General features: G+C 49.5%; 12 protein-coding genes across 12 annotated transcripts; 7 read left to right on the top strand and 5 right to left on the bottom strand.

The window, feature by feature from the left end:
• Nucleotides 1-123: 123 nt before the first annotated feature.
• On the top strand, nt 124-1,830 carry N7471_006874 (DnaJ domain protein; the record flags this gene model as incomplete). Its single annotated transcript, XM_057279593.1, has 5 exons — nt 124-229; nt 289-332; nt 395-488; nt 549-1,600; nt 1,654-1,830. The coding sequence occupies 5 exons, from the start codon at nt 124-126 to the stop codon at nt 1,828-1,830; spliced, it is 1,473 nt and encodes a 490-aa protein (XP_057139203.1).
• Nucleotides 1,831-2,270: 440 nt separating this feature from the next.
• Nucleotides 2,271-3,332, bottom strand: N7471_006873 (uncharacterized protein). The gene is made up of 3 exons (XM_057279592.1): nt 2,657-3,332; nt 2,431-2,579; nt 2,271-2,368 (listed from the first exon to the last, which is right to left on the bottom strand). Exons 1-3 carry the CDS (start codon nt 3,091-3,093, stop codon nt 2,349-2,351), a joined length of 606 nt encoding a protein of 201 aa, XP_057139202.1. The 5' UTR covers nt 3,094-3,332; the 3' UTR covers nt 2,271-2,348.
• A 656-nt stretch (nt 3,333-3,988) lies between these two features.
• N7471_006872 (histidine phosphatase family protein) lies at nt 3,989-5,566 on the top strand (the record flags this gene model as incomplete). The annotated part of the gene is made up of 1 exon (XM_057279591.1): nt 3,989-5,566. One exon carries the CDS (start codon nt 3,989-3,991, stop codon nt 5,564-5,566), a length of 1,578 nt encoding a protein of 525 aa, XP_057139201.1.
• Nucleotides 5,567-6,265: 699 nt separating this feature from the next.
• On the top strand, nt 6,266-6,511 carry N7471_006871 (uncharacterized protein; the record flags this gene model as incomplete). Its single annotated transcript, XM_057279590.1, has 1 exon — nt 6,266-6,511. The coding sequence occupies one exon, from the start codon at nt 6,266-6,268 to the stop codon at nt 6,509-6,511; it is 246 nt and encodes an 81-aa protein (XP_057139200.1).
• Nucleotides 6,512-7,462: 951 nt separating this feature from the next.
• N7471_006870 (uncharacterized protein) lies at nt 7,463-8,647 on the top strand (the record flags this gene model as incomplete). Its single annotated transcript, XM_057279589.1, has 3 exons — nt 7,463-7,558; nt 7,606-8,192; nt 8,248-8,647. The coding sequence occupies 3 exons, from the start codon at nt 7,463-7,465 to the stop codon at nt 8,645-8,647; spliced, it is 1,083 nt and encodes a 360-aa protein (XP_057139199.1).
• A 564-nt stretch (nt 8,648-9,211) lies between these two features.
• N7471_006869 (uncharacterized protein) lies at nt 9,212-11,038 on the bottom strand (the record flags this gene model as incomplete). Its single annotated transcript, XM_057279588.1, has 1 exon — nt 9,212-11,038. One exon carries the CDS (start codon nt 11,036-11,038, stop codon nt 9,212-9,214), a length of 1,827 nt encoding a protein of 608 aa, XP_057139198.1.
• Nucleotides 11,039-11,254: 216 nt separating this feature from the next.
• Nucleotides 11,255-13,599, bottom strand: N7471_006868 (Y-family DNA polymerase; the record flags this gene model as incomplete). The annotated part of the gene is made up of 2 exons (XM_057279587.1): nt 11,255-13,358; nt 13,423-13,599. 2 exons carry the CDS (start codon nt 13,597-13,599, stop codon nt 11,649-11,651), a joined length of 1,887 nt encoding a protein of 628 aa, XP_057139197.1. The 3' UTR covers nt 11,255-11,648.
• A 117-nt stretch (nt 13,600-13,716) lies between these two features.
• Nucleotides 13,717-16,046, top strand: N7471_006867 (DNA damage response protein RcaA; the record flags this gene model as incomplete). Its single annotated transcript, XM_057279586.1, has 5 exons — nt 13,717-13,753; nt 13,802-13,864; nt 13,923-14,002; nt 14,053-14,204; nt 14,258-16,046. 5 exons carry the CDS (start codon nt 13,717-13,719, stop codon nt 16,044-16,046), a joined length of 2,121 nt encoding a protein of 706 aa, XP_057139196.1.
• An 889-nt stretch (nt 16,047-16,935) lies between these two features.
• Nucleotides 16,936-18,730, top strand: N7471_006866 (uncharacterized protein; the record flags this gene model as incomplete). The annotated part of the gene is made up of 2 exons (XM_057279585.1): nt 16,936-17,383; nt 17,451-18,730. 2 exons carry the CDS (start codon nt 16,936-16,938, stop codon nt 18,728-18,730), a joined length of 1,728 nt encoding a protein of 575 aa, XP_057139195.1.
• Nucleotides 18,731-19,367: 637 nt separating this feature from the next.
• On the bottom strand, nt 19,368-20,741 carry N7471_006865 (glycosylphosphatidylinositol-alpha 1,4 mannosyltransferase I; the record flags this gene model as incomplete). The annotated part of the gene is made up of 3 exons (XM_057279584.1): nt 19,368-19,538; nt 19,601-19,708; nt 19,758-20,741. 3 exons carry the CDS (start codon nt 20,739-20,741, stop codon nt 19,368-19,370), a joined length of 1,263 nt encoding a protein of 420 aa, XP_057139194.1.
• A 1,891-nt stretch (nt 20,742-22,632) lies between these two features.
• On the top strand, nt 22,633-24,035 carry N7471_006864 (DUF3712 domain-containing protein; the record flags this gene model as incomplete). The annotated part of the gene is made up of 3 exons (XM_057279583.1): nt 22,633-22,838; nt 22,901-23,325; nt 23,377-24,035. 3 exons carry the CDS (start codon nt 22,633-22,635, stop codon nt 24,033-24,035), a joined length of 1,290 nt encoding a protein of 429 aa, XP_057139193.1.
• Nucleotides 24,036-24,436: 401 nt separating this feature from the next.
• N7471_006863 (uncharacterized protein) lies at nt 24,437-26,850 on the bottom strand (the record flags this gene model as incomplete). The annotated part of the gene is made up of 3 exons (XM_057279582.1): nt 24,437-25,432; nt 25,490-26,561; nt 26,621-26,850. 3 exons carry the CDS (start codon nt 26,848-26,850, stop codon nt 24,437-24,439), a joined length of 2,298 nt encoding a protein of 765 aa, XP_057139192.1.
• Nucleotides 26,851-26,935: the final 85 nt, after the last annotated feature.

Here is a 26,935-nt window from a genome sequence, read left to right as displayed (position 1 = left end):
TCTTGAGGTTCTGCCTAAACAACAGTCTACTGTTTATTTTTTTTCTTCTTCAGACCTTTGACTCTTTTGAGCTTATATCTTCCCTGAACCCACTCTGTTCTCAAGTTAGGCTCGGTCGCTGCGATGGTTGCCGATTCCGCCTACTATGACGCCCTAGGTGTGCCACCTACGGCCACCGAACTGGAAATCAAGAAGGCCTACCGGAAGCTGGCTATTGTCACTCACCCGGGTATGACCACTCTTTGACCTTTTTATTTCTTTGTCAATCTTTCTAATCCGTTATCGCAGACAAGAACCCTGGAGATGAAACCGCACACGAACGCTTCCAGGCGGTATGATTGCGCAACCTCAGGGATGATGCACATTACACGAGGCTGATATCCTGCTACTATAGATTGGTGAGGCGTACCAAGTCCTGAGCAACGAAGATCTCCGAAAGCGATATGACAAGTTTGGCAAGGAGGAGTCGGTGCCTGGTGGTGGTTTCGGTATGTCTATCACATGCGTGCTAATGTCCCAGCGCAACTTTTCTGATTTGTCTTGTACAGAGGACCCGTCCGAATTCTTCAGCATGATCTTCGGTGGCGAGGCCTTTGTTGATCTTATCGGCGAAATTTCCCTTATGAAGGACCTGACCGCGACTATGGACATCACGATGCAGGAAATGGAGGAGGAAGAACTGGCCCAGTCTGCGGAAGAGAAACTCAACATCCACGACGAGGAGGTGAAGGCTGCAGCTGGCGAACCGGCTCCTGCTTACGAGACCCACGATCCCGCGGCAGGGGCCGCACCTGCAGCTGCAGCTGCAGCTACCGGCCCCTCCGAGAAGCCAACCTCCGACCAGAGCTCTGGCACCAGCACTCCTCGACGAAACTTCGGCCAACAGGCCCTCATGGACAAATCCGAAGAAGAAGCTCGCATGGAGGCAGCCGGTCTGTCTCAGGAGGAGAAGGAGCTGCGCAAGAAGGAGAAGAAGAAGGGTCTGTCCAAGGAGCAGCAGGAACGCCTTACCGCCTTCGAAGATGAACGCAGAAAGGCTCGCGAAGACCGTGTCAACACACTGGCAAATAAGCTGATTGATCGTTTGAGCGTCTGGACTGAGACGGACAAGGGCAAAGATGTGTCCCATGCTTTCGAGGAGAAGATCCGACTTGAAGTCGAGAACTTGAAGATGGAATCTTTTGGTCTGGAAATTCTTCACGCTGTCGGTCAAACCTACGTTCAGAAGGGTACTTCCTTCCTCAAGTCACAGAAGTTCCTAGGTATCTCTGGCTTCTTCTCCCGCTTGAAGGATAAGGGCACCCTTGCGAAGGAGACATGGACCACCATCTCTACAGCCATCGATGCGCAGATGACTATGGAAGAGATGGCCAAGATGGAGGAACGTGGTGGTGAAGATTGGACTGACGAGAAGAAGGCTGAATACGAGAAGAGAGTTACTGGCAAGATTCTCGCTGCGGCGTGGCGTGGCAGCAAGTTCGAGATCCAGAGTGTCTTGCGTGATGTCTGTGACCAGATTCTGAGCGACAAGCGGACCCGACTTGAGAAACGCGTTGAGCGTGCGCATGCGCTGGTGATTGCCGGCAATATCTACGCGAAGGTATCTACACGTCTTCTCCATCTATTAGTATCATGCTAACCACTTGCCTTTAGGCCGCACGCGACCCCGAGGAAGAAGGCGATTACATGGCCTTCGAGCAGCTTATGGCCGAAGCCATGAGCAAAAAGGGCAAAGATGAGAAGGAGAAGGACAAGAAGAAAAAGAAGTCCAAGCACGACCATGAGGAGACCCACGGTGGAAAGGAGCCCGTGGAAGAGACCACTGTCTGATTGCCTCATTATCCATCTTCATTTTTCTTTTCTTTTTCTTTTTTGTTGCTTGAGTTCTATCTCGTACCTGGTCTTTCTTGATAGCCGGTTCATTATATCCTGGACATACATGTTGGGTTTGCTTTTTACCTTCTCACCTTTTTCTCGTCCTTAACGATTCTGCTTTTTACAGCGACTGGAAGCTTGCGGGTTGCGGCGCGCAGTCTGTTCAGGCGATAGATTGGACTATATACCTCCCATGCCCCTTGATTAGTCGCAACAGCACGGCAGCGGTTTGGTGCGGATTGTATGGACATAGATGCTCTTAATAATCACATGGAAACAAATATCGACATGACATTATTAGTACTGTAGGTGATATAAGATTGTCGAAAACATCCAGGAGATGTAACCCATTCCCGATGGAAAACTATTGCCACAGTGAGAGACCAAACTAAACTGCGGCGATTATGCTAAACTGATTTCATGCAGACCTGTGTGCTGCTCAGTTCCACACGGTGGGCGAGGGCGAGGAAGGGCTAAGCGATTGGCTGTTCGGCTGTTCATGAAGATCATTAGCATCGCAACATCACAGCTTCCATGGACCTCAAGGATACATACTCATCGGGACTTCGTGAGCAGGGCCAGCACTAGTCTGGTGCGCACCAACTCTGTCCTCCTTCCTGAGAGACTGGTACCCAGCCCAGTCAGACACCAAAACACCACACATAGCAAGAATGGTGAATACGACGAGGGCAACAAAGAGTAGCCTAGACATGAGTTGAGCATCAGGTTAGGTCCTTGTACTGCGTGTGTGTATTGACTGGAGACTAGGCGAGGAACCTACCAAAGGAGCACGCCAAAGGCAAGCACGGCATTGTAGTAGGAGCTTGTACTAGTACCACCACCAAGGAGAGAGGCAAGGTCAGCAAAGCATGCCAGCCAAAATACCATAGTGACGAAGTAAATGGCCACGAAGATAGCGGCGAGGACAGTGTTGAGCTTTGCGGTCACGAAGCCCTTGCGAGCATAGTACCAGGGCAGTATTAGGGCGGCGACTGTCACAAGAATAGTCCAGACTGAAGAGAAGACAAGGAAGACGAGTATAGCCGGAGGGTTCACATTGACTTGATTGTACGAATATCCCGAATATGCGCTCCAGGTCGTGACTTCTTGCGTGCCAGAATATGCGGCAGTAATGAAACCCGAGAGGCCCAGCTCGATGATGGCAAAGGCCAAGGAGGTGCCCAATAGGGCATACAAGACAATACTGAGGGCCAGCATAGTGAAGTCAATATAGCTAGTATATAGCTACTGTGGAAGTGTCTGCAGGCACAAAAGTATCAAAATAAAGAAGCAAAACTGCTCGAAAGGGCCCCAAGGGGCAGGATCCCTTGCGCTTTATGAGTTCTTCCACATGCTTATGATGGAGCTCGTAAACGGAAACAATGCAGGATGAGCCTTATTTGGAGCTTGTGAGCCAGTTGATATGGAGCTCAGCCCCACCAAGAAGTGTGAACTCCAATGACTCGTGTCCGATACGAGCAGCCGCATCGACATGGCGTCTGCGCTCACCCCAATTGGTACAAGGTAAGCGAATGGGTGTTTCGGGGGATTCGTATAGAGTTGAAGTTTTCTTATCTCAAAGCCCAGGTGTTGGCAAAGAGTTGAGAGATGTCATGTGCTGAGATGTGATGTGTTCTCCCAAGCCTTCTTTCACCTTTTCTCTTTTCTTTGACGCATCACCAGGTTTATACGAATCCAAGGAAAGCCTATTTAATGACCACAGCCTGTCGGCATTTTTTTCCCCAGTCAAAAAAGAAAAGTCGTATTTCTCTGGCTTTGGTGATCTGCGGCTTATACAACTTAGGGCTTTTCCAAGGATGAATTTCACCGGGCCAAGCATTTCCCTGGCCTTGGCTATATGGAATCTTGGGGATCACCGCAACTCAAGGTCGATCTTGTCCATAAAATACAAATTATGAGCATCTTAAGGTCACATCGTGCCGGATAGAACGGCGAAAAGGAGCCTACGCCATTCCACGCAAGGAAAGAGATTTGGTCGATCCCCTTTTTCCCCTCTCCATAGGGCAGATAACATGTCTCATAAGAAGTCGATTTCTCGCAGGAATTGTTTTCGGAAATTTGTCGCGTGCCCATAGACGACAATAGCATCAATATGGCGTCTCTACACTCATCTGCCATGGTCCTTCTGGCCCTTGCGGGCAGCACTGCTGCAATAGCCTCAAGCTCCTCGGCAGCCGCTCCCACCGGTCTCTCATATCCGTCCGGGTTTGATATGAAAACAAGCTGGGCCAACCTCAGCCCCTATGCCGATGCATCAGGTTTCAATGTCTCCAAGGGTTTTCCATCGGAGTGTGAACTGTCGCAGGTGCATGTGCTACACCGCCATGCCCAGCGGTATCCGACACAATGGCCTCTCGATGGAGAGAGCATGGAGAACTTCGCCCAAAAGCTGGTCAACTACACCAAGAAACATCCAAACAAGAAGATTGGCTCTGGATCTCTGGCTTTCTTAGACGATTGGGAGTATATGCTTGGTTTGAACACTCTCCTCCCCACTGGCGCCGCCACCGAAGCCACTTCCGGCGCTCAATTCTGGAGTCAGTACGGCCGATTGCTCTATCGCGCAGAAGGTGGTGATGCGGCCTGGGATGCATCGTTAAATTTGTATCCCAATGGTACCGCGCGCCCAAAGCCGACTTTCCGCACGACCTCGTACCCTCGAATTTTGGAGAGTGCTCGCTGGTGGCTGAGTGGCTTCTTTGGAAACACAGGAGGCAACAGTTCATACTCGGAGTACAATCTGACTATTATCCCCGAGGTCGAAGATTTCAACAACACCCTATCGTCGACCGATTCCTGTCCCAATGGCATGGAGCCGGGTGACAACGCTGCCCGCGTATTCGCTTCGTCTTTTGTCAAAAATGCCCGGAAGCGCCTTGCTGCACACCTTCCCGGAGACCTGAAGCTCGATACCCTCGACATCCTGGCGATGTTTAATATGTGCCCCTACGAGTATGCGACTCTGGGCCAATCTTCTTTCTGCGCGCTGTTCACCGAGCAGGAATGGCGCGACTTTGAATATTACATCGATCTCCAATTCTACGGTGACTACGGGCTCGGTTCCCCAAGTGGCCGCGCCCAGGGAATTGGATATGTTCAGGAGCTGGCAGCGCGCCTGCAATCCAAACTTATCACAAGCAGTGATAGTAGCATCAACTACACGTACGATGACAACATCAAGACTTTCCCTCTCGACCAGCCACTATATATGGACATGTCCCACGACGATATAATCGTGTCTGTACTGGCTGCTTTGGGTCTGGATTACTTCAAGTACGGTCCTCACGGCCTGCCTGTCTCGGTTGCGCACGCCCCGCCCCGCAACTTCAACCTGAACCAAATGACTCCCTTTGGCGCTCGTCTGTTCTCTGAGGTTTGGACCTGCCCCAAGGATATCACGTTCAAGAATCTCCAGGTGCAGAAGTACAAGAACCCGGATCTGTCATCCAAGTCTGATACTACCAAGTACATCCGGTTTGTGTTGAACAATGCGCCCGTGCCTCTGGATGGTCTGAAGGTCTGCGATGGTTCTGTGAATGGATTCTGCAAGGTTGAAAAATTCCTTCGCGCTATTCCCGATCTCAACAAAGAGGCCATGTACCAGGAAGCTTGCTATGGTGACTATAACATCACCAGCCAAGTGGGCAATGGGCAGCCGAAAAAGCCTTAAATGGGGATGTGAAATTTGATCTATATCTTTTTTATACACTCTGGTGGTACTACATAGACTGCCGTACCTAGATGGCTGGCTTTCGTAGGCATGTGATGGAATCCTGACATATAAACACGTTTGACACTTTCTCCTTCCCTCCTCTCCCGTCTGCCACGTCCCCAGAATCAATTGACTTGGGCAATATCATGTTGTCCACGAGTAGAAATCTCAGAACGCAGGCCACAAAGCCGGCCCGGACACTAAAATTCTCCACACCTTATAGGAAATCCAGCAGCAACACTGCTGATCGCCTTTAGAAAGCTCTGAACAAGGCTGGCTTCCGAACTTGGGGCTTTCTTATTTATCGATGCACATATCAGAGTGATTCTGACTAGGCAGAATTCTTGCGTCGCTACCGATAGCATATCGCTAACTCGCTGGAGCACGACAACGGTCTATATCTCCTTAACAGTTTTAAGACCACTATCTTTGAGAATCTACTATTCGAAGGTGCGAGCACAACGACGACCGGGGAACATTTCCAGCAGTGGGCAACGGCTACCATTTTAGGAAGAGTAGGGCGTTTTGCCTTATATGCTCAGGTTCTCTAACGTTAAAGCGGCGTGCTATCCGTTCTGTCTTTTTGCTGATAAAGAGTCGCTGCAAAGCGCTCTTCAAGCTCCTATTAACTCTATTGAGAAAAATGCTTTCCTGAATATGCTGAACGGGTGGTGGAAACTAGAGTCGCTTGAAGACTGCGACGTAGAAGATTTGGAAGAGTGTGAGCCGGAGGACTTGATTGATAATGGTTACGATCCCGTCGAAGGATGTACTGTGAAGGACGTTGGGTGGATGAAGGTTGCTTTTCGTGACACTGGACTGTCCGGCTTCTTTACGATGGGCCAGCATGGTGAGTGGGAGGCACTATACGAGCGGCCTTCTGAAATTTGTTACCACCTCTAGACGTATTATGCTCGGCGATAGAGCCACGCATTGAGGACTCCCTTCTTGCGACCACTTACGGGTTATAGCGGCCCATGTGGAATTTAAGTGACGTCAGGGCTAATTTCCCGTATAGGTCAGAGATCAGACGTTGTAAAATGTACATATATATGTATGCCCATCGCGTGCCGAAGTGAAAATCCTTGGCTAAGACTAGCCTGATACGGAGGGGAGAGAGAAGAGACAGGATGTATATATCATACGTTGTCGGCTCTAATCCCTCCGACCGAGATATCGAGTATGTTGTCGATCAGGCTGATCCATGAAAATCTGATTGGATCATAAATCCCACCAAAATTTGGCATCGAGGGCTTGGATGGTCGAATGATTCGGAGTTGATTGCAAACCTCGGTATACTGGACCACACGACCCCCCTGTACAGTTGAATACAGCTTATAGGTGTTTTATCTACCTTTCATTTAGCACAATATTCAATGATATACACACGTATACACAAATTTATGCATTTGCAATGTGAGATTTCCCCGCGCGAGCCTAGTATATTCCTCGGTCCGCTCGTTTTAACATGAGATCTATAATATTGTACTTCACCACTTGACGGATATTCATCGTCATAAATGCTATGTATTTATAGAAGAATGAATGTATATAAGCTCGAGTGCAGTGATTTGATCTTAGTAGAGACTACTTCCATCTGAAGATCACCCAGATCTATACCTACAGAGTTATTCTCATCACCTTACTATAGAGATGGCATCACTCCCTATGTCCAGTATCAAGGATGCCCCGCTATTCAGCTCCTTGTTACAAGCCTCGCCGTATCAGCAGATATTATGTGTGCTGCTAGGACTAGCAACATATCTAGCGTTGGTATCTTCACTGCGTTTCCAACGACGGCAGACACTCCACAAAAGATATAGCTACTATGGAACGAGGCAATCCATGCGCAGCATGACCGATCAAGATGCCTGGGCAATTCAAAAGACAATCATGCAGACTGAATTTCCCTTTATTGTGCTCAAGTCACTGCAGTTTGCCCTCTTCCGTGTATGCGAAGCTCATCCAAGTATATGACTGGAAGTTAACATGGGCAGACATATGGCATCCCTACAATATCCACCCTGCTCCTGAAGACATCGCAGTTATCAGACTCTACAACATCATTCAAACGATATGCCGATACGGGCACACTGATCGGCGAATTCATGGCCTTTGACCCACGCTCCGAGCGAGCGCAGACAGCAATAGCCCGAACCAACTTCCTGCACAAGGGCTACCGAGCCAGCGGCAAGATCCTTGAGGCTGACATGTTATACACACTAAGCCTGTTCGCTGTCGAGCCAATCCGGTTCGTGGAACAATTCGAGTGGCGCGAGATGACTGAAATGGAACGTTGTGCTGTCGGGACATACTGGAAGAGTCTGGGCGATGCGCTGGGGATAAGCTTTGACGCCTTGCCGTCTGGAAAGACTGGCTTCCAAGATGGGCTTCACTGGTTGGGGGAGATTGGTGTATGGAGCGAGCAGTACGAAGTCCAGCACATGAAGCCACACCCTCGCAACAAAGAGATTGCGCAAAAGACGATCGATGTGCTGGTGTATAACGTGCCAAACTTCTTGAAGCCGTTGGGTGGGTATTTCGTGTCATATCTGATGGGAGATCGACTGCGAACCGCGATGATGTATGTATCTTAATTCATCACCACAGACAGCGAGTCTAATCGGTTCGCTTTCTAGGATGGAAGAACCACCAGCATGGTTCAGCGGCATACTCGCCTTGTCATTCAAGCTCCGTCAACTATACCTGCGATACCTATCACTCCCACGCCCAAACTTCATGCGTTTGGACGTGTTTACCGATAAACTGAACAAACACGGCCGCAACTGGGTGTTGATATATGAAGGAGCCCCGTTCTATGTGCAGCCCACAATCTGGAATCGCTGGGGGCCGATGGCGTGGTTTAAGTGGGCGCTCGGACAACCTTTGCCTGGTGATGACGGCGACAAGTATTACCCACAGGGCTATCACACCCATGATCTGGGACCGAAGTATTTCGAGGGCAAGGGATACAAGGAATTGGAGGGTTTCAAGGAGACTCTTCGTCAACAGCGGATGGGACAGTGTCCATTTCCATGATGTGCGACTCTGGTGGACCCTGTTGATTATGTTGATTATGTTGATGATGTTGACCAGGATATAATGATATTTGTGTTTTTGAAGTTGCAGACTGTGAGAGTAACCATAGTCAATTCTGGTCTGTCGTTTCTAGAAGAATCATGACATGAGATGATGAAGAGCACAACATTAAGCCAACATAATCAGAAGTCTAGCATTGTCAAGCGTTCAGGTCAATTAGGGCGCATGGAAACAGAAAACGCAGGACAATAATTGCACATCGGGTATCTTTCAAAATAGCCAAGAAAAAGCGTTCGAGATGGATGAAATTATCGGGTATAGAGGTCTGTCATTTACCACCCTGTGATGGAAATCGTGAACGCAATGGAAGAAAGGTATGAAGCCCAGAGTCTCATAGTACAAGTCGCTAAGCCCAAAAGAATGAAATAATAGCCTGTATCAACCGAAGAAATGAAGGGACGAATTCAGAATGAAAGGCATCAAAAAGGGGTATTGTGCAAATGTATGAGCAAGAAAGAGAAAAAAATTCAATCGTCCCGCCGGGAGACGAGGGCAATAAATGGATCATATAGTCGGATCAGCAGAAACAGAGGGCGTAGGAGATAGTGTTCCAATAGATGGTGATTCAACAAATGACAATTCGGAGGCCTCCATAGGAGAAAAGACGGCGTTATATTCGGTTGAAGGGCTCAAAAGACCACGGCCACTCTCACCAATTTCGCCTAACTCTTCAGGTGCTAGGACTCGGCCACCCAACTCAACGTCTTGAACGTGGACATTGTACTCAAGGGCTCGCTGCCCTTCCTTGATGAGTTCTTCGGTCCACCCTAGACAGCGCTTGAGGCTTTGATTCATCCTCTGGCTGTCCACCAGCACCTCCTGATGTCGCGCCAAGTCAAGCATGACCCGTTTCTCGTCATTGACACGGTGCTTGGCATCATGCTCGGCCAGCGAGCCCGGACTCAGGATGCTTTCATCTGCAATCGAATCCTCGTCGCTGATGTCGGACATATCATCTTGTGACCGGTTGGAAATCTCACTTTCGCCTTCATCCAGCTCACTAGTTATTGATAGTGCCGCTCCGGAGAATGAACGGGTGGAAGGTGCCATGGATATCCGCCCCGAGCGGCTCAGTCGCCGGAACCGCCGAAGCTCCGCCTTCTGTTGCCGCATTTCGCGCTCCAGGGTACGATTGATGGCTAGTAGTGAAGAGTTGCTAATTTCCAAGTCCATGATCTTGCGCTCGGTGCGCGCATTGAGAGCTGCCTCGCTCGGACCGTCAGATTTTCCGGGACTGAGCGGTACAGGAGGATATGTATCAGTTGAGGCGGTGGATCCATTGCTGAAGATACGAGGGCGAAGGGTGGGTATCTGCTCCGACATCACGGGCGCTGCCCCTTCACCAAAATAGCTCCCGGATACGATGACTGGGCTTGCTCGCAAGCTATCTTGTGGATGATTCCCATGGCGGCCCGAGTCGACACTTGAGGACTTGGTATGGAGGATCGGTTGCGGTCGTGGTTTCTCGCCGATTGTGCTAGACGACGGCGAGCCAAAACGCGGGATAATTCCCAGTCCATTCTCAGCGCTAGCGATGTATGGTAATCTGATCTCTTCAGGAAGGTGCGAAGCCACATCCGAAAGACCGGGAGAACTCAAGCGCGAGGAGGAAGGTGTTGGTTTGCCGGCGGGCAGGGGGCGGGGAAGACCACCCGATCGACGTTTGGCAGAAGTAGATGTAACATTCGATTGTTCCCCTAGTGATTTTTGCTCTTGGTCTCCGTTCGCATATATGAAGCTCGAGGCTGGGGATGTTTTCCCTTGGGGCCTCGGACGAGGGGCATCTGGCGGCTCACAAGGATGTGATGATCGTGCATCGGACGCATGAAAGAATAGCGGAGTTCCCGATGTCATATCCGAGAAAGAATTCGGACGTGATATAGGCTGATTCTCTGCCGTCAACGTCTTCGCCCTCAGACTTCGGGATTGTTCCAGCTTGACCCCGCGAGCCGGGCTGCGGTCTCGACGGCCATAACCGATTGTTGACTGGGAGTAAGTTGTATGTGGAGAGGGAGACGGGGCAGGTGATGTATTTGTGGGGGAGTAGATAGCGCCATCTCGCCGGGTGGTTCGAGGACCAGATCGTGGAGTGACATTGGCGCTTAGAAAGGTCGGGACCGCGGGGGAGTCGTCTTTGGAGGGGGTGGAATAGGGGTGGTCGGGTTGTGCGAGGCGGCGTGGAAATCCTGGGCCTGGACCTGGGCCTGAACCTGGACCTGGACTCGCAAGCTTCGGTGTCAGGGGAGCCTTGTTACCCCTATGGAATGCAGCACTGAGGGTGGGCGTGAACGGTTTGGCGAGACTGCCATTGTTTTGTTTATCGAAGGTCATAGTTGCGGGGGGTGCAAATCATGGCATTGCGAGGTGCCACAGGACATGAGCATGGTGGCACCAATAGAAAGAATCACCTGTCTATTTTTCTCGTTTCAACAGGGGATTTGTGGCCTGATGGAAGGAAAAGTCAAGAAAGTCGAGGAGAAAGTCGAGTGACGAAAACAATGCCACCCGATTGGGTTTAGGGTGCCGCTTCACCGCAACGTGGAATTCCTTACTTCAACGAACAAGGGCGTCGAACTATTGATATTGTGATCTTGGGGGAACTTGTGAGACTATTATTTGTGGGAATTAATTCTAGGCCCTCGATTGACATGTCATTGCCAATACGTCCCTTGAAAGAAAACCCCCTGTATCCTTCTCCTAGATATCCCGCTTCTATCCCGAATCTGGCGGCTGTCAAGTGGAGACTTGAAAAACGGTGAGCCTGCAATAAAACAATAATTGCTGCATTCCGTACTAAGTCTGGGCCTGTGGAGAGCAGGAGCTCGGTGCTGTTTCGATGCTGTTTCGTCGGACTGGCATTGCATGCCATTAGGACACTTCAGTGAGTTCAGATCTCGCCAAAGTTCACGCTGGATCGACGAAGAGATCTGGGAAAGAAAAGTCACTGGAAAAAAAGCCGCATCTGTTTTGGGTCCATTTCAGGAATACCAGCCTGTGATGGCGTCTTCCTTTTTCTGGAATTATGGGGTATCGAACATGTTTCTTCCGAGGTGTCCTGTACCACTTCGCGGATTGTCTGTTTAGAGAGACAGAAGTCCACATGCTCATTGAATGTGCGATCATCCGCAATCTGTGGACGTGCACATATGGGACAATCCCACATCGGGAGTGCTTCAACCACCTCTGGGGCTGCAGAGGCCTCTGGCCCGCGAGCGACAGAAACATCCGGGGTTTCTTGACTCAGCTGCTCTAGATCATTCATCTCGTCCTGGATTTCTTGGCGAGCCGCCGCCTCGAAAGCCTCCTCGGCACAAATCTCGTGATCTGTATTTACGTCAGAGGCTGATACAAAAGTGGACTCAGAAGTAGGCTCAGTGGCGGATTTTGGTTGTGTCGCTACGCCGAAAAAGTTAATCCCAACTTTTTGAGTGCTGACCAGATTCGAGCAGCGAAGACCGAGAAGCCGTAGCTTTAAGTTCGGAATATCCTTCTCAAGCTTGGCGAGCATCGGCAAAGCAAAGGAGTACAAATCTTTTGCCAAGGAGACGGCACGAGACGGAGCTGTCTGGCGCGTGAGCACTTCGAAAGTATGCAGTTTGACTTTCAAGGCAAGCGTGCGGCCTTTGAACTGAGTCCGCGCCAGATCTTTTTCAAGCTCCTGCGCAGCCCACCAGAGCTTCGCTCGAAGTTCCTCCTTGTCTCCAATGTCATGGAACGTAGTCTCTGTACTGACGCTTTTACGTTCGTGGGTCTCGACAGGTTCAATTTTGGTCCGCCCAAGACCGAGGTAGCACTGGGCGAGAAATTGGAAAGCCTTCTCTCCAAACAGCTTGGTCAATAAAGCACGATGTGGGAAGATATCACCACACTTTTTAACGCCTATTGATTCCAGCTCTCGCTCAAATACTCGGCCAATTCCATTGACTTTGCGAACCGAGAGGTCACGCATGAATTCCATGATCGCCTCGCGTTCGTTGGAGACTTGAAATTGCCCATTAGGCTTGTTGAGATTGGAGGCAATCTTTGCGATCTTCGCATTAGCAGCAATTCCGGCTGAAACAGACACCTTGGTTGTTTCCAATATCTTTGCACGCATCCGTTGAACAACCTCATCAGGTTCCATGTGATTTTCATTGCAATATGCTGTGATATTCAAATAGGCTTCGTCTATACTGGCACTCTCAAAAAGAGGGTCATATTCGGCCATGATAGCGCGGATTTCCTTGGCCTTTGCGGTGTATTTGTCGTAGTTCTGCGGCAAAAGCACCAGCTGCGGGCAGAGCTTTTTCGCGACAAATGAAGCCATACCACTTCTGACGCCAAATTTCCTCGCCAGATAATTGCAGGTGGTCAGGACTCCTTTACCCACCGCCATAGGCACTGTCTTCAATTCGGGCCGATCAAGCTCCTCGACGGCGGCAAAGAACGCGTCACAATCCACATGAATGACATGTTGAGAAAGATCACGGCTCAATTCTAGCTCAGCGAGGTATTCATCGGCACGTCGTAGCTCACTGTTCAAGTCTAGACGTTCTAGCCGTGCCTTTTCTTTTAAGATTCGCTCGATTTTCAATGTGAGGTTCCGATCCCGATCTTGTTCGTGATTAAAGAACTTAGAGCCCTTGGATGCATTGTAGATAATCTCTGATACCTGGAAACTCAAGTTCAGCTATAGCTCAATATAGATATAATATAGATACAATCATCAAGCGCACCTTTTGCTGATTGACTGAGTCTTGGCCCGCTTTGGTTAAAGAGGGACCGAGTAGCTGATATTTCAGAGTGCCAAAATCCTCATCAGGAGCCGACTCGGGCTGTGGATCACTGGCAGGATTCTCACCTGATGACTCCATGTTTTCCAGCGTCCCATCGATGGCTGGTTGGATGATCATGGAAGAGGCAAGAGCGCGGAATTCAATTTGACGCGGAGTCACGTGGACACGCGTTTCAATTTGCGCGAGCCTCAGCTACGTAGCCTAACGCTGAACAATAATCTCCGACTCGTCGTCATGTGGATTCTTGATTCGACCGGTGATTTTCTAGAAGGTGGGATATTTCATTTAGAAGGATCGATCGGTTGCTAAATCCTCATAGGGAAACGCGTGTGGCTGCGCCCTGGAAAGAAGTATCTATTCGGTCGATTCTATCGAGACGGAGGTATGGCCTACATATCAGTTGGAGGATTACACAGTTTAACTGACCTGCTATTGAATAGTCCGCCATGCTGTCAACCACAATTCGATATCCCGCAAGCATATGACCATTGAAATCTCACCGGTCAATCCGAGAGATGGGGTACGGTTGATTTTCCCGCGATGATACGCCTCTGGCTAATTCCAGTCCAGTTATCACCACGAGCGCGATCCAATATCACTATAACCGATTTGGACTCGAAGAAAGGAACAGTCGTTGACGAAAGGAGAATCCAAGGAGAATACAAGTTGGAGAAGAGCGATGAGCATGTCATCCAGCTCGCGAAATACCAGCATGCGCTCCGGTGCGTATTTCTGCTTATGATAGGCTTGAACCCCCAACTGATGATCTTGATAGGATCAAATGGGAGCCCGTGGTTCTAACCTTGTCAGCCTCCTCAAAGCAGGTGCGAGGTGAAGATCCTCTAGCCCATGTTCGCTCACGTCTAGAAGACCTCGACATCAAGACCACCATGGATTATATTGTCGATCACACAACACATGTGGTACAGCGCAAACGGAATACAGCCAAGGGTCTTCAAGCACTCGTCAACGGGAAATACATTGTAGATGATTCATATATTGATGCACTCGTCTACGCGGCTACCCCCGGTGATCTTGAGAACGATGAGTCACTCTGTCCTCTCGAAACGGACTTCGAATCGGCGTGGCCCGATCCAAATGAACACCTCCCGCCTCCCGGGAAAGAGCCAACCGAGCGTCCTGCCACTGCTTTCGCTCCGAATTCCGGACGTCTTAATGTTTTCGAGGGATATACATTTATCTTCGGTGATCTAGCCCAGTTTGAGAATCTACAAGGTCCAATCAACAATGGCCAAGGAAAGGCGCTTTTCTACCAGGTTGAAGATGGGGTCACAACTGCCGCAGATATCGTTCGGTTCATGAAAAAAGCAGCAGGACGGAAAGGCGTGGGCAGCGAGCGGCACAGTTCCGGTGGTGTCGTTCTTGTTCGCTTTCGATCTAAAGGAGACCTCGAACAATGGTCCATCGAGGTCGGCAATGAAGTTGCTCTAATGACGGACCAGCGCGTGATAGAGCAACGAGAGTTCCTTGACGCTATCCTAGGAAATGATGCATCACCCCTCTGTCGTACCTTGCCCACAGAGGAGGGCTCTAGTCAGATCTCCGCATCCACACCAGCGATCGAGGCTGAACAAACAAACCAGCGAGCAATTTCCGTCGTGTCAGAATCGGCATCGCCCCCTGATCCTCAGCCTAGCCAGCCCTCGACTGCTCGGGCCAAGAACCCCCGTGTGCGTGCATACATCAGTAAAATGAAAACCTTCGATGACGGATTTGACATGGAATCTGTCCCAGTGTATGCGCCTGAAGAAGAGGACACCAATATCAACTCCACTCAGACCATGGATATCGAAACTCAAGCGCCGTCCCAAGCAACGCAGCCCCTGGATACAGTAAAGGAAGAGCCGGAGGAGGATTCTGTCGCTGATCTTCTTCCGGGCGCCCGTGCAATGAAGCGTCGTCGTGCAGAGATGACTCGCCATCACCCAGAGGGTGAGGCCGTAGCCCCCGAATCCGAGGCCCCGAAACGCAAGCGACCTAAACTCGACGTGCTCGAAGCCGCGCGGAAGCACCGAGAAGATGAAGAGCAACAACGCAAGGCCGAGGACGACTCACATCCAGCCGACGTAAGTGGGGTGGATGTGGACCAATTGAAGAACCTAGCCATTGTGGAAGAAATGGAGCTTCCCGTCCGGAACGCACCAGCACGCGAGGAAGAAACCTTGGACCGATGGGACGATCAATGGAATGGGCGCAAGAACTTCAAGAAATTCCGGCGAAAAGGAGAGCCGCGTAGTCGAGCTCGCATCCAGACGGTAATCGTTCCTCTAGAAGAAGTGACCCGCAAAGACTATGGAATCGGCGATCACTATTGGGGCGGCAATTCCGCCGAGACAAACACTCGAATTGAGCCTGAAGGTCCTGACTCTGAGGATCATCGCGATGAAGTTGCCCCATCACGGTCTGAACTGTCAGCGACTGCACGCACTTCGCCTGAACCGACTCCAGACTCAACTCCGGCTCGGCGCCCAAAGAGGGTTCGCGAGGAACGTGATTCGGATAGCGATGATGGACTTCGTTTCCGTTTCAGGCGTAAGCGTTAGCTTCCACTTTTTTTTACTTCTTTGCAATGGTTTTGTAGCGTCTATTCTGCATCGATACCCTCGCATCCCTTTGCTGATCTGTGCGTTATGTCTGTAAGTAAATAATAACCAAGTTAAATCACAATAGCTATTGTTATCTCTGTCATACTTCTCATTGCCTAGAAGCCTGCATCTCTGCATAGTTAATGGGTTCAAGGCAACTATCACAGCCCACGTACCCGATCTACTACAACATGATATAACTAGTCGTAAATCAATAATGACATGTATCATGCAAGGTCCGATCTATTCTGATTATGTTCATGTTATTTTATCCCTCAAAATCCTCGTTCCTGTACTATAAAGTCCCAATATCAAGTATTCCAACAGTAAAAGTCCGTGTTGCGCAACGGCTCTCCTCTTTACTTTCTAACCTCCTCCCCCAATACATCGTCACTTTCTTCTTCTACCTATGTACTTTGCATTTCTTCTCTTACTTAGTAGGTTCTCTGTTTCCTTTCATATTTTTCTCATCTCTTCTCTTCCGGCCGGGCTTATCTCTCTCCCCGCCAACCCCTCCCAATCCGCCTCATCAAGCTGCCCAACAGCCTGATCGGCGAGCCCCTCCCTTTCTGTAATTTGTTTCTTTCTTTCATGGATGTGATTCTCTGAGGCCTTCCGTCTGTAGCGAGACCGAATATCGGGCCGGTGCGGCTTTGATATTAGTGATTAACCACAGCCGTGAGGTGAGTACGATGTATATGCATAACCCCGACATGACCTGTTTGCTCACTGATGTATGTCAAATTCTGGCTAGTCATGCTGCAGTTTCTCTTCTGAACAAGAGCAAGTCGCATCAATGACCTCTAACTCTCCCAATCATCTCTCATCCTCATCCCTACCGCCCCTCATGACCTCCGCAGTTCCTCCTCCCCGGCCGGTGTCAGTCAATTCGATAGCCAGTGTACCCGTTGCAGTTCCTACAAGCACAGGGAAGCCAAACTGTAGCATCAGTGCAAATATTCCTTACCGAGATGTCTGTGAAAACCGCACCTCCAGCCCTATCCCTGCCAGTGAGGACCAATCTCATCTCCCCGCAGAAGTCCTCGCATCCACTATCTCAGCCCCTGCCCAGTCGGGAATCCAATTCGTGAACCTCCCAGTTGAGATCCATGAGATTATTCTTGATCATATCTTTGGCAAAAAAGCCTCAGCTGGTAACCATACAGCATATGGTGAATCTTCTGCTCAAAACTGGACCAAGGCTCTCCATCATCCGCGGCGGAAGGCCCTTTCCAACCTGGCCTTGACTTGCCGGGTGTGGACTGGACTTGTTCAAACCCGAATTTACCGCCATAGTGAGTTTCATCTGACTGTGGATCTAAATTTCAAAGAGATTGTACTGACAGCTGACTTTCTATGTAGTCAGAATCAAGGGCAGCAGAGATGAATTGGCCAACTGTGCACGGTGGTTCAAGAGAAACCCCCATTTGATTCCTTATGTCTGCCACATTGAGATTTGGATGCCTATCTGGGGAGACCGGGCCCTTTGGTCTAACGTTCCTCGCTCGAATGCAGAGCAACATGCCGCTCAGGCAGCTGCAGGACAGGCTGTACCCATGCAGTGGAATCATAACCATAATGAAGGAGATAATATTTTTTATTATCACCGTGCAACCAACAACGCTTCACTGGAGGAAATTTTTGGGCTTGTTCGGCGCTTTTTCCCCGCTGCCCGAGTTCTCACGCTGGAGGGTGGCCATTGCAAGAACCCGCCTATGGCCCGACATTTCCGCCATAGTCGTGGCATGTACAGTCTGCAGGGTCTCAACCAACGACGTCTACCTGTCCTTGAACACATACAGACATTTATCATGCGTGGTGCCTGGAACCTGATGCGACAACTTGACGACTGGCACAATATTTCACGGGCGTTGCCAGCTTTGAGTGAATGGCATTGTGCTTGGGCCCAACCCCATCTGAATGCCTACTTCATCATGATACACATCTTTACTGACCTTCCATCTACAATCAAACATATCAATCTCAGCCTAGAGGGATTTTACAATAACAGTGATGGTTTGTTGGCTGGGCTTTCTGGACCTCGAACCTCGCTTCCTCCAATCTGCAGTCTGCTTGGCGAGACAGCTCCACGTTTAGAGTCATTTACCTACACTGGTCGTGTTTGCTGGTACTTCTTTGAGACATTGAAGCAGGGGGCAACGGCAATGGATTCTCGTTCTCGGCTCAGGTCACTGGATCTTGTAGTCAAGGCGTGCTGTCACAATAAGCAGGTAGACAGATCGCATCACTGGTCGCAGATGAGCCAGGGGATAGGCGGAATTACCAGCATTGCGTTCATTCGCGCGTTCGAGGCAATGGTGGTCAAAGCAATCGAGTGTCTATCCGTACTCCCTGCCCTGGAGTACTTGCGGATGCGTTTCATCGACCTCGACTCAAGCTGTCCGCCTCTGAACCCTTATTTCCAACTTGTCAATAACGAGTGCACAGGCCTGTGGAGTGAAGACATCCTCGAAGCTTTGCGCATAAACCGACCATCGGCCTCATTTATCGCTCTTACAGATGGAATAGCTGCGGAGTACGATGACCACCAAATTGTGGGCGCCTTGATGCCCCGAGTTCGTCCCCTGGGTATCCAAGTGAACACGTACAGCCTTCTTGCCGACGCCTCCAACCCTTACTAGGCTCACAGTTTGCCTTGACCTTTTCTGAGCATTTCGACTGAACTTTCATCTTTTTCTCTTGTCATTCAGCAAAATACCCCGTCTTCGTTTCCGTCATCCCAGCGAATGTCTTGTTCGAATTGTGATATCAAGTCGGCGGATGTCTTTTAGGACATATGTGGGCTGCTACGTGCCGTTTGACCATGATCATACTCATACTTCTTTTGTTTTTTCTTTTGTTCTTTCTGTTAACCTGTCAGAGTGCGCAATCGCCTGAGGAGCTGCGAACTTCTTCGATTCGGAGAAGTGAAACACAACCCGTCCTCAGTGCCCACTTTCTTGTCGCCCTAGATTTCTGTTTCGGCTTACCGTCTTTAAGAGGGCAAGCTGTTGTTTGAGTACAAGAACACTGTCTTCATGCGACGCCATGGGTCGATTGGAGTAGTTAATCGGACAATCCGAGAAATCGGAGAATCATGTTCTTGGGTTTTCGCCGGTTGGCTTGGTTCGCTTAGCCATACCGGCCCATCGGACATGTCTGATGGGTTTGCTTGTATGTATTGTGTGTAGTTCAATGTCATTCTGATCAATCATTGTTGCTTTTATCTAAGATCCGTAACTATGTACACGTCTCTATCAAATACATTTAGCTCCGCTTTCATTTTAGTGCAACTGTGATCTCGCCAGCACCATCACCTCCATCCAGAACGATGATACCTAGAATCCAGACGTTCACGGCGAAGAAGAAGAGCCCTGCGAGGAACAGCCCAGGTACAAAGGATGACAGCCCCAGGAATTCGAGGTTGTAACCTTGGTGCAGCCAGAGGGCCTATATAATTTGTCAGAGTTGAAGTCTCAAGTGAAGATTGTGGATTAGTAGACAATACATACCTGTCCAGCAATCCATAGTATGGCTGCTGATACGCCCAGGGTCGGTTTGCGGATGAGCGAGGAAGAGGGTAGGTAAAACGGAAGTAAGATGAGGTACCAGAGAAAATACTAGGCATGTTAGCTGCGAGTATGAGCATTTTCGGATGAGATCACATACCTGACTGGTACACACTTTGTTGAAAGCAACGAAAGCAAAGGTCTGCGCGAGCATCGCAGTAGTCAAGCTCTTCTTTGCCAAAACTATAGGCAAAGCAACAACCACAAGGATTAGCTGTGGGAGGAAGGCCAGTGCCTCAAAACGAGTTTCGGCCCCACCGGCAGCAGACAGATATAGCAGTGTACTATAGGGAGAGAAATTGTGGCGGTGGTCGATGCGAGTAAGATGGTGGAAGAATGTGTGATGGAGGAATGGCTGGCCGTACTGAAGGTACATGACGAGATTCAATGCCACGAAACTGGCCAGCGCTGCGACAGTAAACTTCACCCGGGACGGGGTAATGAATCCCAGAGCCTTTGAGAGCCCACCTGAGCCAGCCGTTGCAGACCCATCGCGCTCAGCATCCCACCACCAGAGAATGGAGACACCATAGATGAACGGATAAATTTTGAAATGCACAGAAAGACCCAGGATAAGCCCAGCAAGGATAGGCTTCTTCGTCAGAGTTGCCCACAAAAGCGCCGCAACAAGCACGCCGAGCAGTCCTTCCGAACTACCACGGGTGCTGATATTGGCAACCATGGGATTCCACAGCCAAACAGCGGCAACATACCGCAGCGCGCGCTCGGCAGGAAAGCGATAGCATCGAACAAGCAGCTGGACAACCAGCCAACCGGCAAGGACATCAGACAATGCAAAAAGAGCCTTTCCAAAGGCGAAAGTCAGTGTTGACCAAGGCGCAGCACCCTCCCACGCAGTCGGGAGAAGCATCCACGCCAAGAGCGGCGTGTAGCGGTAAGTATCACGAGCATAGGGCGACTCGCCCTTTGCAACATAGCGGGCAGCATCAGTGAACACCATGTAGTCGATGTCGGTGTATTTCACGGCGGAGTGCGCGTCCTGCCAGCCTCCATAGACGAGGAGGATAAGGCGGAGCGCCGTTGCGGCAAGGAAGACTCGCGCCGGAGAGTTGAAGAGAGCCATTCTCTGATCTTGGACTTTTTTTTTTTTCTTTATTTTGTCCTTTGATAACAACCAAATGAAGAAATTAAAGGTTGCTAGATTGTCTGTTGCGGCTAGCTCGCATAATTGGGCGGATTGATGAACCCCCTGGCGGATGTCGTGGGGGCACGTAAGGAGCTGCACATCCAACCAATTTTCTTTTTGGCCTTGAAATCTGTAGTGACCGTGAGTGTGAATTAGTTCACTTCAATCCTATTCCCTGCAATTCGTGCCTGGTAAATTGGCGGATGTTTACGTGGAAGATGTCGATGCCGCCCCAGGCCTGAAACCCTGCTGACTCAGCATGGTCCGTGTCCGGGTCCGTGTCCACGGGTCTCGAGATTGCCTAATTGGGACGAGAAGTATACCTCCGGCAGGTGTTGAAGCACCCTTAAGACTGGAAGGCTGCTATGGACTGATTGGCTACTTTAGATGCCCTCTTTCGGGCTTAAAAGTTGGATATAGTATATCTCTTGTTGGTTTTATGGAGTCTCCCACAGTTGTACACTGGCCCTTGCATTGTTATATAGTGAGGTTAGGTATTCAGGCTGACATAAGGCGTATCTGTACATAGTTATCGTACATTTACAGTACTATGTAATGCTCTACCCGAGGTTTAACCCCACAAAAACAAGGAATATCCACTGATCCACGTTGGAACTGGAAAATGCGGGGAAATTGGTCTTGGAATTGCGGGGATTACAACGTCCTTGCACTACATATGTACTTCGCACTCTATACTATATACGTCCAACACGAAATACTGTGATGTCACGATGCTTGACCAGCCAGAGACTTGAAGATGATCCAAGCCAGTCATATCGGATGTTTTGATGTCTTGGCTAATGTATATCGATGTAGGTGGTACGCCACTAAGAGGGGTTACTGGATAAGTTCAGGAAGACCCTGAGACCTTCCTTCAGGCCCCAACTCCTTTAAATTGGTTGACAGAAATGCCGACAGAAGGGTTCATGTGAAAAGGTAGGCAGCCCGAGGGATCTTCATGCTTTTAGTACGGAAATGTACGTTTATACCCAGGTCCATGTCTCGATGTTTCAACCATTAGCCATCGGCTAAATGCCTCAAAATTGACACTTCTTAATCGTAACTATCCACGCTATTATTGTAGCGATAGAAACAAGAAGTTTGAGTACATCTCGATAAACGCTCAAGTTCGTGATACTTGGAGGCCGTTTTTCGTTATTTTCGTGATCATATCTCCCGGGGGCTGCATCTATGAATGCATGGGTTAATTCAACTACGATGGTCGAAGCTTCTGTTTGAAACCGAAAGAATTCAGAAGCAAGTTTATTTACACTGTGTAAGCTAGCCATAAACCACACCAACACTCTCAGAACAAGGCCATTAATAAAAAGCATGTGCAGCGTAAGCAAGACGTTAGGCACACTCCCTGTCAAGTGAGACACATTATCACAGGCTCGGACCTGTATCACTTAAACCGCTTGCGTAAGAAGCCATCGTCCGCCTTTGGAATTTGGCCGGCCAAATGGGGACAACTGGATCTGATACCTCGGATGCTGTCAGATAATGTGGTCTACTTTTATACTAAAAGCAATATGACAGACAGTTATGAATCTAGTTTAAACCTGGCTAGTTCTAACAGAGATCATCCAATTGATTAACCAGAGACGTACCACAGATTCGTTCATGTTATCTATGCACTTTATATACCACCGTATAATAGCACAAGAAAATGGCGATCCCCCGCAAGGGAAACGAAGCTATATTACAAACTTAATTGTCTCCCCGGTCCGCGGTATCTTTTCATAGACATATGATAATTTCATGAAGGTTTGGCGGGTATATAGATAGATCTCCTTGTGCATCCTTCCCTCCATTGAGAGACCTCATCATGGCGCTGGGCATGGGAAAGTATATCATCGGGGGCAATCGAGGGCTTCTCAGCCCAGAGTCCGATGAGTCTGGAAAGCTCGAGAAGGTCGGGTCCTCGGTGAGCTCGAACTCGAAAAGGAATAGATTCCGCCGGCATTGCAGGCGATTCTGGTGCGTCTACCTCATCGCCAATGTGATCTTCTTGGCTATTTTATTACCCGTTTTGTAAGTCAGAATACTCTTTTGTCTAAGTCCTGTTTATTATCAAACTAACATTGCCAAACAAGCTTTCTGGTCGCAATTCCTGCCATCGCGCAACTTGTTGTCAACAAATCGGATCTACGAATCGTGAATGCCGAAGTGATGCACCCAACAGCAGATACAGTACGAATGACACTCGAAGCAAAGGTAAACTTGAAGATTGCACTGGGCGTTCGACTCGATCCAGTCGTCTTCTACATCTTTGTGCGCTCCATCGGCCATGAGAATGCATATGCAGGAATTGAGATCCCCGGGCAAACTATCAAGGGGAATTATTCACTCGGAGTCACCGACCAGTTGACACCAATCCTCAATATGACATCCTGGGAAACATTTGTGAACCAAACTGTTTTCCAAAAAGAAACAGCATTATCGCTATATGGAGTGACCACTGGATATCTCGGGGTCCTAAAAAACCACATTACATTGGATAAAGATGTGGCGATGCCAAGTGAGTTCTTCACTACAGTCGTCTTCCACGGTTTGCTAACCTCTGAAATAGCTTTGAACAAGTTCGAAGGCTTCTCCATCGCAAACAGCACATTTCTCTTGCCGGCAGAGGACGACGGGTCTAACCTCATTGCCAATATTACACTTCCAAATCCCTCTGCCCTCAGCTTTGAAGTTGGCACTATCAAACTTGACCTCAAAAGCGGCAATACAGACCTAGTCATCGGCGAAGCAACGGTCAAGGACGTCACTCTTAGACCAGGCAACAACACATTCCCGTTGAGAGGTGTGGTCGATATCGGTACGACGATCGGTAACCTCAGCGAAGTTCTTACCTCACAGGGCCCTGCCATCAGGAGAGGCGCACTGAGCCTGACAGCTGTGACTAGATCAATTGTATCCAATGGCACTCTAATCCCGTACTATACAAAGGTCCTCGGGTCACTCCCCCTGGTAGCAAACGTGAGTATTGGCGATGTTCTCAGAAACTCGCTCGCTCACCTGGGCTCGAGTGGAACATTGTCAGACTCCGATGACAACCGCAGGAGAGGCCCTGTGCAGTTGGACGGCCCAGTTGGATACGGTGACGCGTATAGCCAGGTCGCAGGTCTGAAACACAACAGACACGTTCAAAAGATCTTTGAGGGTGAAGATCCCGAACGACGAGACGCAATGATAGATTCGCTGGCTCAATATTATGCATCACTATGAATGAATGTATGACTTGATTTGAATTGAATTGAATTTAACGATACCTCCATGACGGTTTTCTCCCTGAATTAAATCTTGACATCTGGTCTGCTAGGGGTTCATCGACCATTGAAGCGAATGAGGTGGATAGTCTATAATTATCATCGCCCCAATTTCCAGGGATGAAGAAAATTAGTATGGAGTAGGACCCCCATTTCTGTGTCAATCGTTATATCATGAAAATGTGAGAAATATAAGAAATCTTACAGTACATTGATATACTTGAAGCATTGAAATGAAAAGGTAAGTCTGTCGTACATTCATTTCCCACATATGCCCTATGCTAACATGCTGCATCGAAAAATTCCAAAGGAACAAAATAATAGAGTAGAAAAGAGGAGACGAGAGAAGAGAACAAGTGTTCAGTAATAAAGTCCGCCGTTTGCAAAGTATCCAGGATCCGGCATGGGATCAAAATATGCAGGTTGTTCTCCGAATTTGGGGCCTTTCTCATGATTCGGGGTCAACAAAGTCATTGCGTCGTTCCTTCCATCAACATCAGTGACAATCCCCGGCCACAAGTTGTTGTCACTCCAACTCAGATACTCCCAGAGATACTGGCCCCCTGAATCATCTGTGAATGGGGTGGTAGCGAGGGGGTCAAGGAACCCATTCTCGCCCATAGCCGTGTTACCGCGACCCAGTTCAGGCGCCGGGAACATGAGTGACATATCCCGACCAGCAGGATAAGAGCCACTAAGAATACTAGCGGAAGAGTCATGGTCTGTGAGGTCCTGCCCCCGCTTGCTAGCCTCATAGATACGCGAGATAGCATCCAGCGACCGCTTCGCCGTATGGCCAAAGGACTGCATACGGGCCAGGGTCATCATGGCCATTTCCACCTGCGCCTGACAGGACTCAATGGAAGCGCGGGGGTCATTTACCGTTGGATCGTTGAGGAACAATCCTACCAATGGAACTAGAGAGGCCTGGAAGGTCCACCAGACAGCATTCCATCCGCACAGCTGGTTAAGCTGCGCCGTAGCAGCGATATTCCGAATAGATTCCTCTGCAACTTCGCGACATTTTTCAATCGCGGTGCGCTCCTCGGACCGCAGTGCGATATACGGCACACGGCGCATGGCGTAGCTGAGTAGTGTTGGTCGGTACAGGAGGATCCGTTGGTTGTAGTAGCGCCAGCGCATGACTGTGCGGACAGTGTTTATTGACTCTGAGCAGGGCTCGTGGTCTTTCAGGACGGAGGGGAGGTTGTCCCACCACTCCAGGAGCTGCACATCCGCGTGGGCCATTTCTTGGTGCTTGACCAGCGGTGCTGCGGCGAGGGACTCTTGAACTTGGGTTGCGATCTTGGCAAAGCGGATGTTTTCCACTAAGGGGAGGATCTCGAGGACGTTTCCCTATTAGAATGATATTAGTCAAACGATAATTCTTCTCTGAAGAGGAAAAAGACATACCTTGTCTCGACAGAGAGGAGGTTTGACTGTAATGTTTGAACCTATCCGACCCATACTAGGCCGGCCTAGTGTCATGCCAGCCCAGGTATCCATACAGAACAAAGACCACCAGACGCGGCGCTTAAGATCCATGGAGGCTAGCTTTGCCGGGCTCGGTATTTGACGAGTCTCTGCAAACTCCTTGTGTAGTCCTAGGGCAGCCGCCATACGCAACGCAGCACCCATAAGGGAGTATGCCAGATTCGGCTGGCTGATATAGTGGCAGTACCAGCCGCCCATCAGACCCAGCGCCTGGATAGTCTCAATGTGGGAGCTTCCCAAGGAACTCAGATTTAGGTGGCCCTTGCATCGCAAGAAGTATGTCTGGTGTGTTACATCATCGGGTCCTGTAGCCGCAATGCAACCGAGAGCAAGAACGATGTTCAGCAAAGCAAGCCAATGGTCATCTCTCCGACGACCGGCGCAGTAAGCCTCGCGGAAGGAGCGCTCATCGATCATAGGAGCGAAGGCTTGGAAATAAAGGAAATATGCATCAAGCATTTGCATCTCAGATGGTGGAATGAGGGGTTGTGGGGGTGTGGCAGGCGCACGATGCGGCCATCCCATCGCGTTCTCCTGTTCGTTCACGGGAGTTCGCGAAAAGTACGAGGCACAGCCTGGATCCAACCAGACAATGACCTTGATCACCGCCTGGATAGATGATACACCCAGGTAAGATGAAGGCTGGCGAGCCGACAGCGACAAGCCATTAACATCATCCGAGACGCCTTCTACTAGATCCGAAGAGCTCGTATTACGGCTATCCGGTAGTTCCTCGGGCATAGTTTGCAGAGCCTCGAGGTTGTCGTCGTCATTTGACAAAGGTGAGACGTGGGCTTCCAGCGAAGCCGATGTCGATGGTGAATCGGCATGATGTGACTGTACTTGCATGTGAGAGCCTGACGGAGCCGTTGTGAGCTCGAGCAGTTTCTCACGTGGTAAATTTGCCAATGACTCTGGAGAGTAGTTAGGGAATAACTTTCCCAGGATACTTCGATACTCTTCCAAAGTTGTAGATAGTTTTTCTACATGTCTGTATATATTAAACTGGTTAGATTGTTGGGCATGGAAGAAAATGGCTGAGTGACTCACCTCCGCGACGGCCGCGGGTCTGAATAGTGGCACTGGTCTGACTTCTTATACCACCGACATGCCTCACATGGCTTCTCGCCATCACACTTGATCTTGCGATGGCGGCAAGATGTACAAGCGCGCAAGGTTGTCACACGGCGACTAATAGATTCACGTCTTTCACTAGTAGACCGGTTGCGGGCAGGAGTTGCTGCCGTAGGGTTCTCAAAACCCTCGAATGTATGGAACATTGTTGATAGTTATAAATTCACGACCACCGCGTGTGGTCACTGAGTGGGCAACATGTGTAGAATAATAGTGTGGTATGATGTTTCT

The sequence above is a fragment of the Penicillium samsonianum genome, assembly GCF_028829775.1.
Source record: "Penicillium samsonianum strain IBT 33392 chromosome Unknown utg000003l_segment0_segment0, whole genome shotgun sequence".
NCBI lineage: Eukaryota > Fungi > Ascomycota > Eurotiomycetes > Eurotiales > Aspergillaceae > Penicillium > Penicillium samsonianum.
Note: the sequence above shows the minus strand (reverse complement) of the source record. Positions and strands in the feature narration are given on the sequence as shown.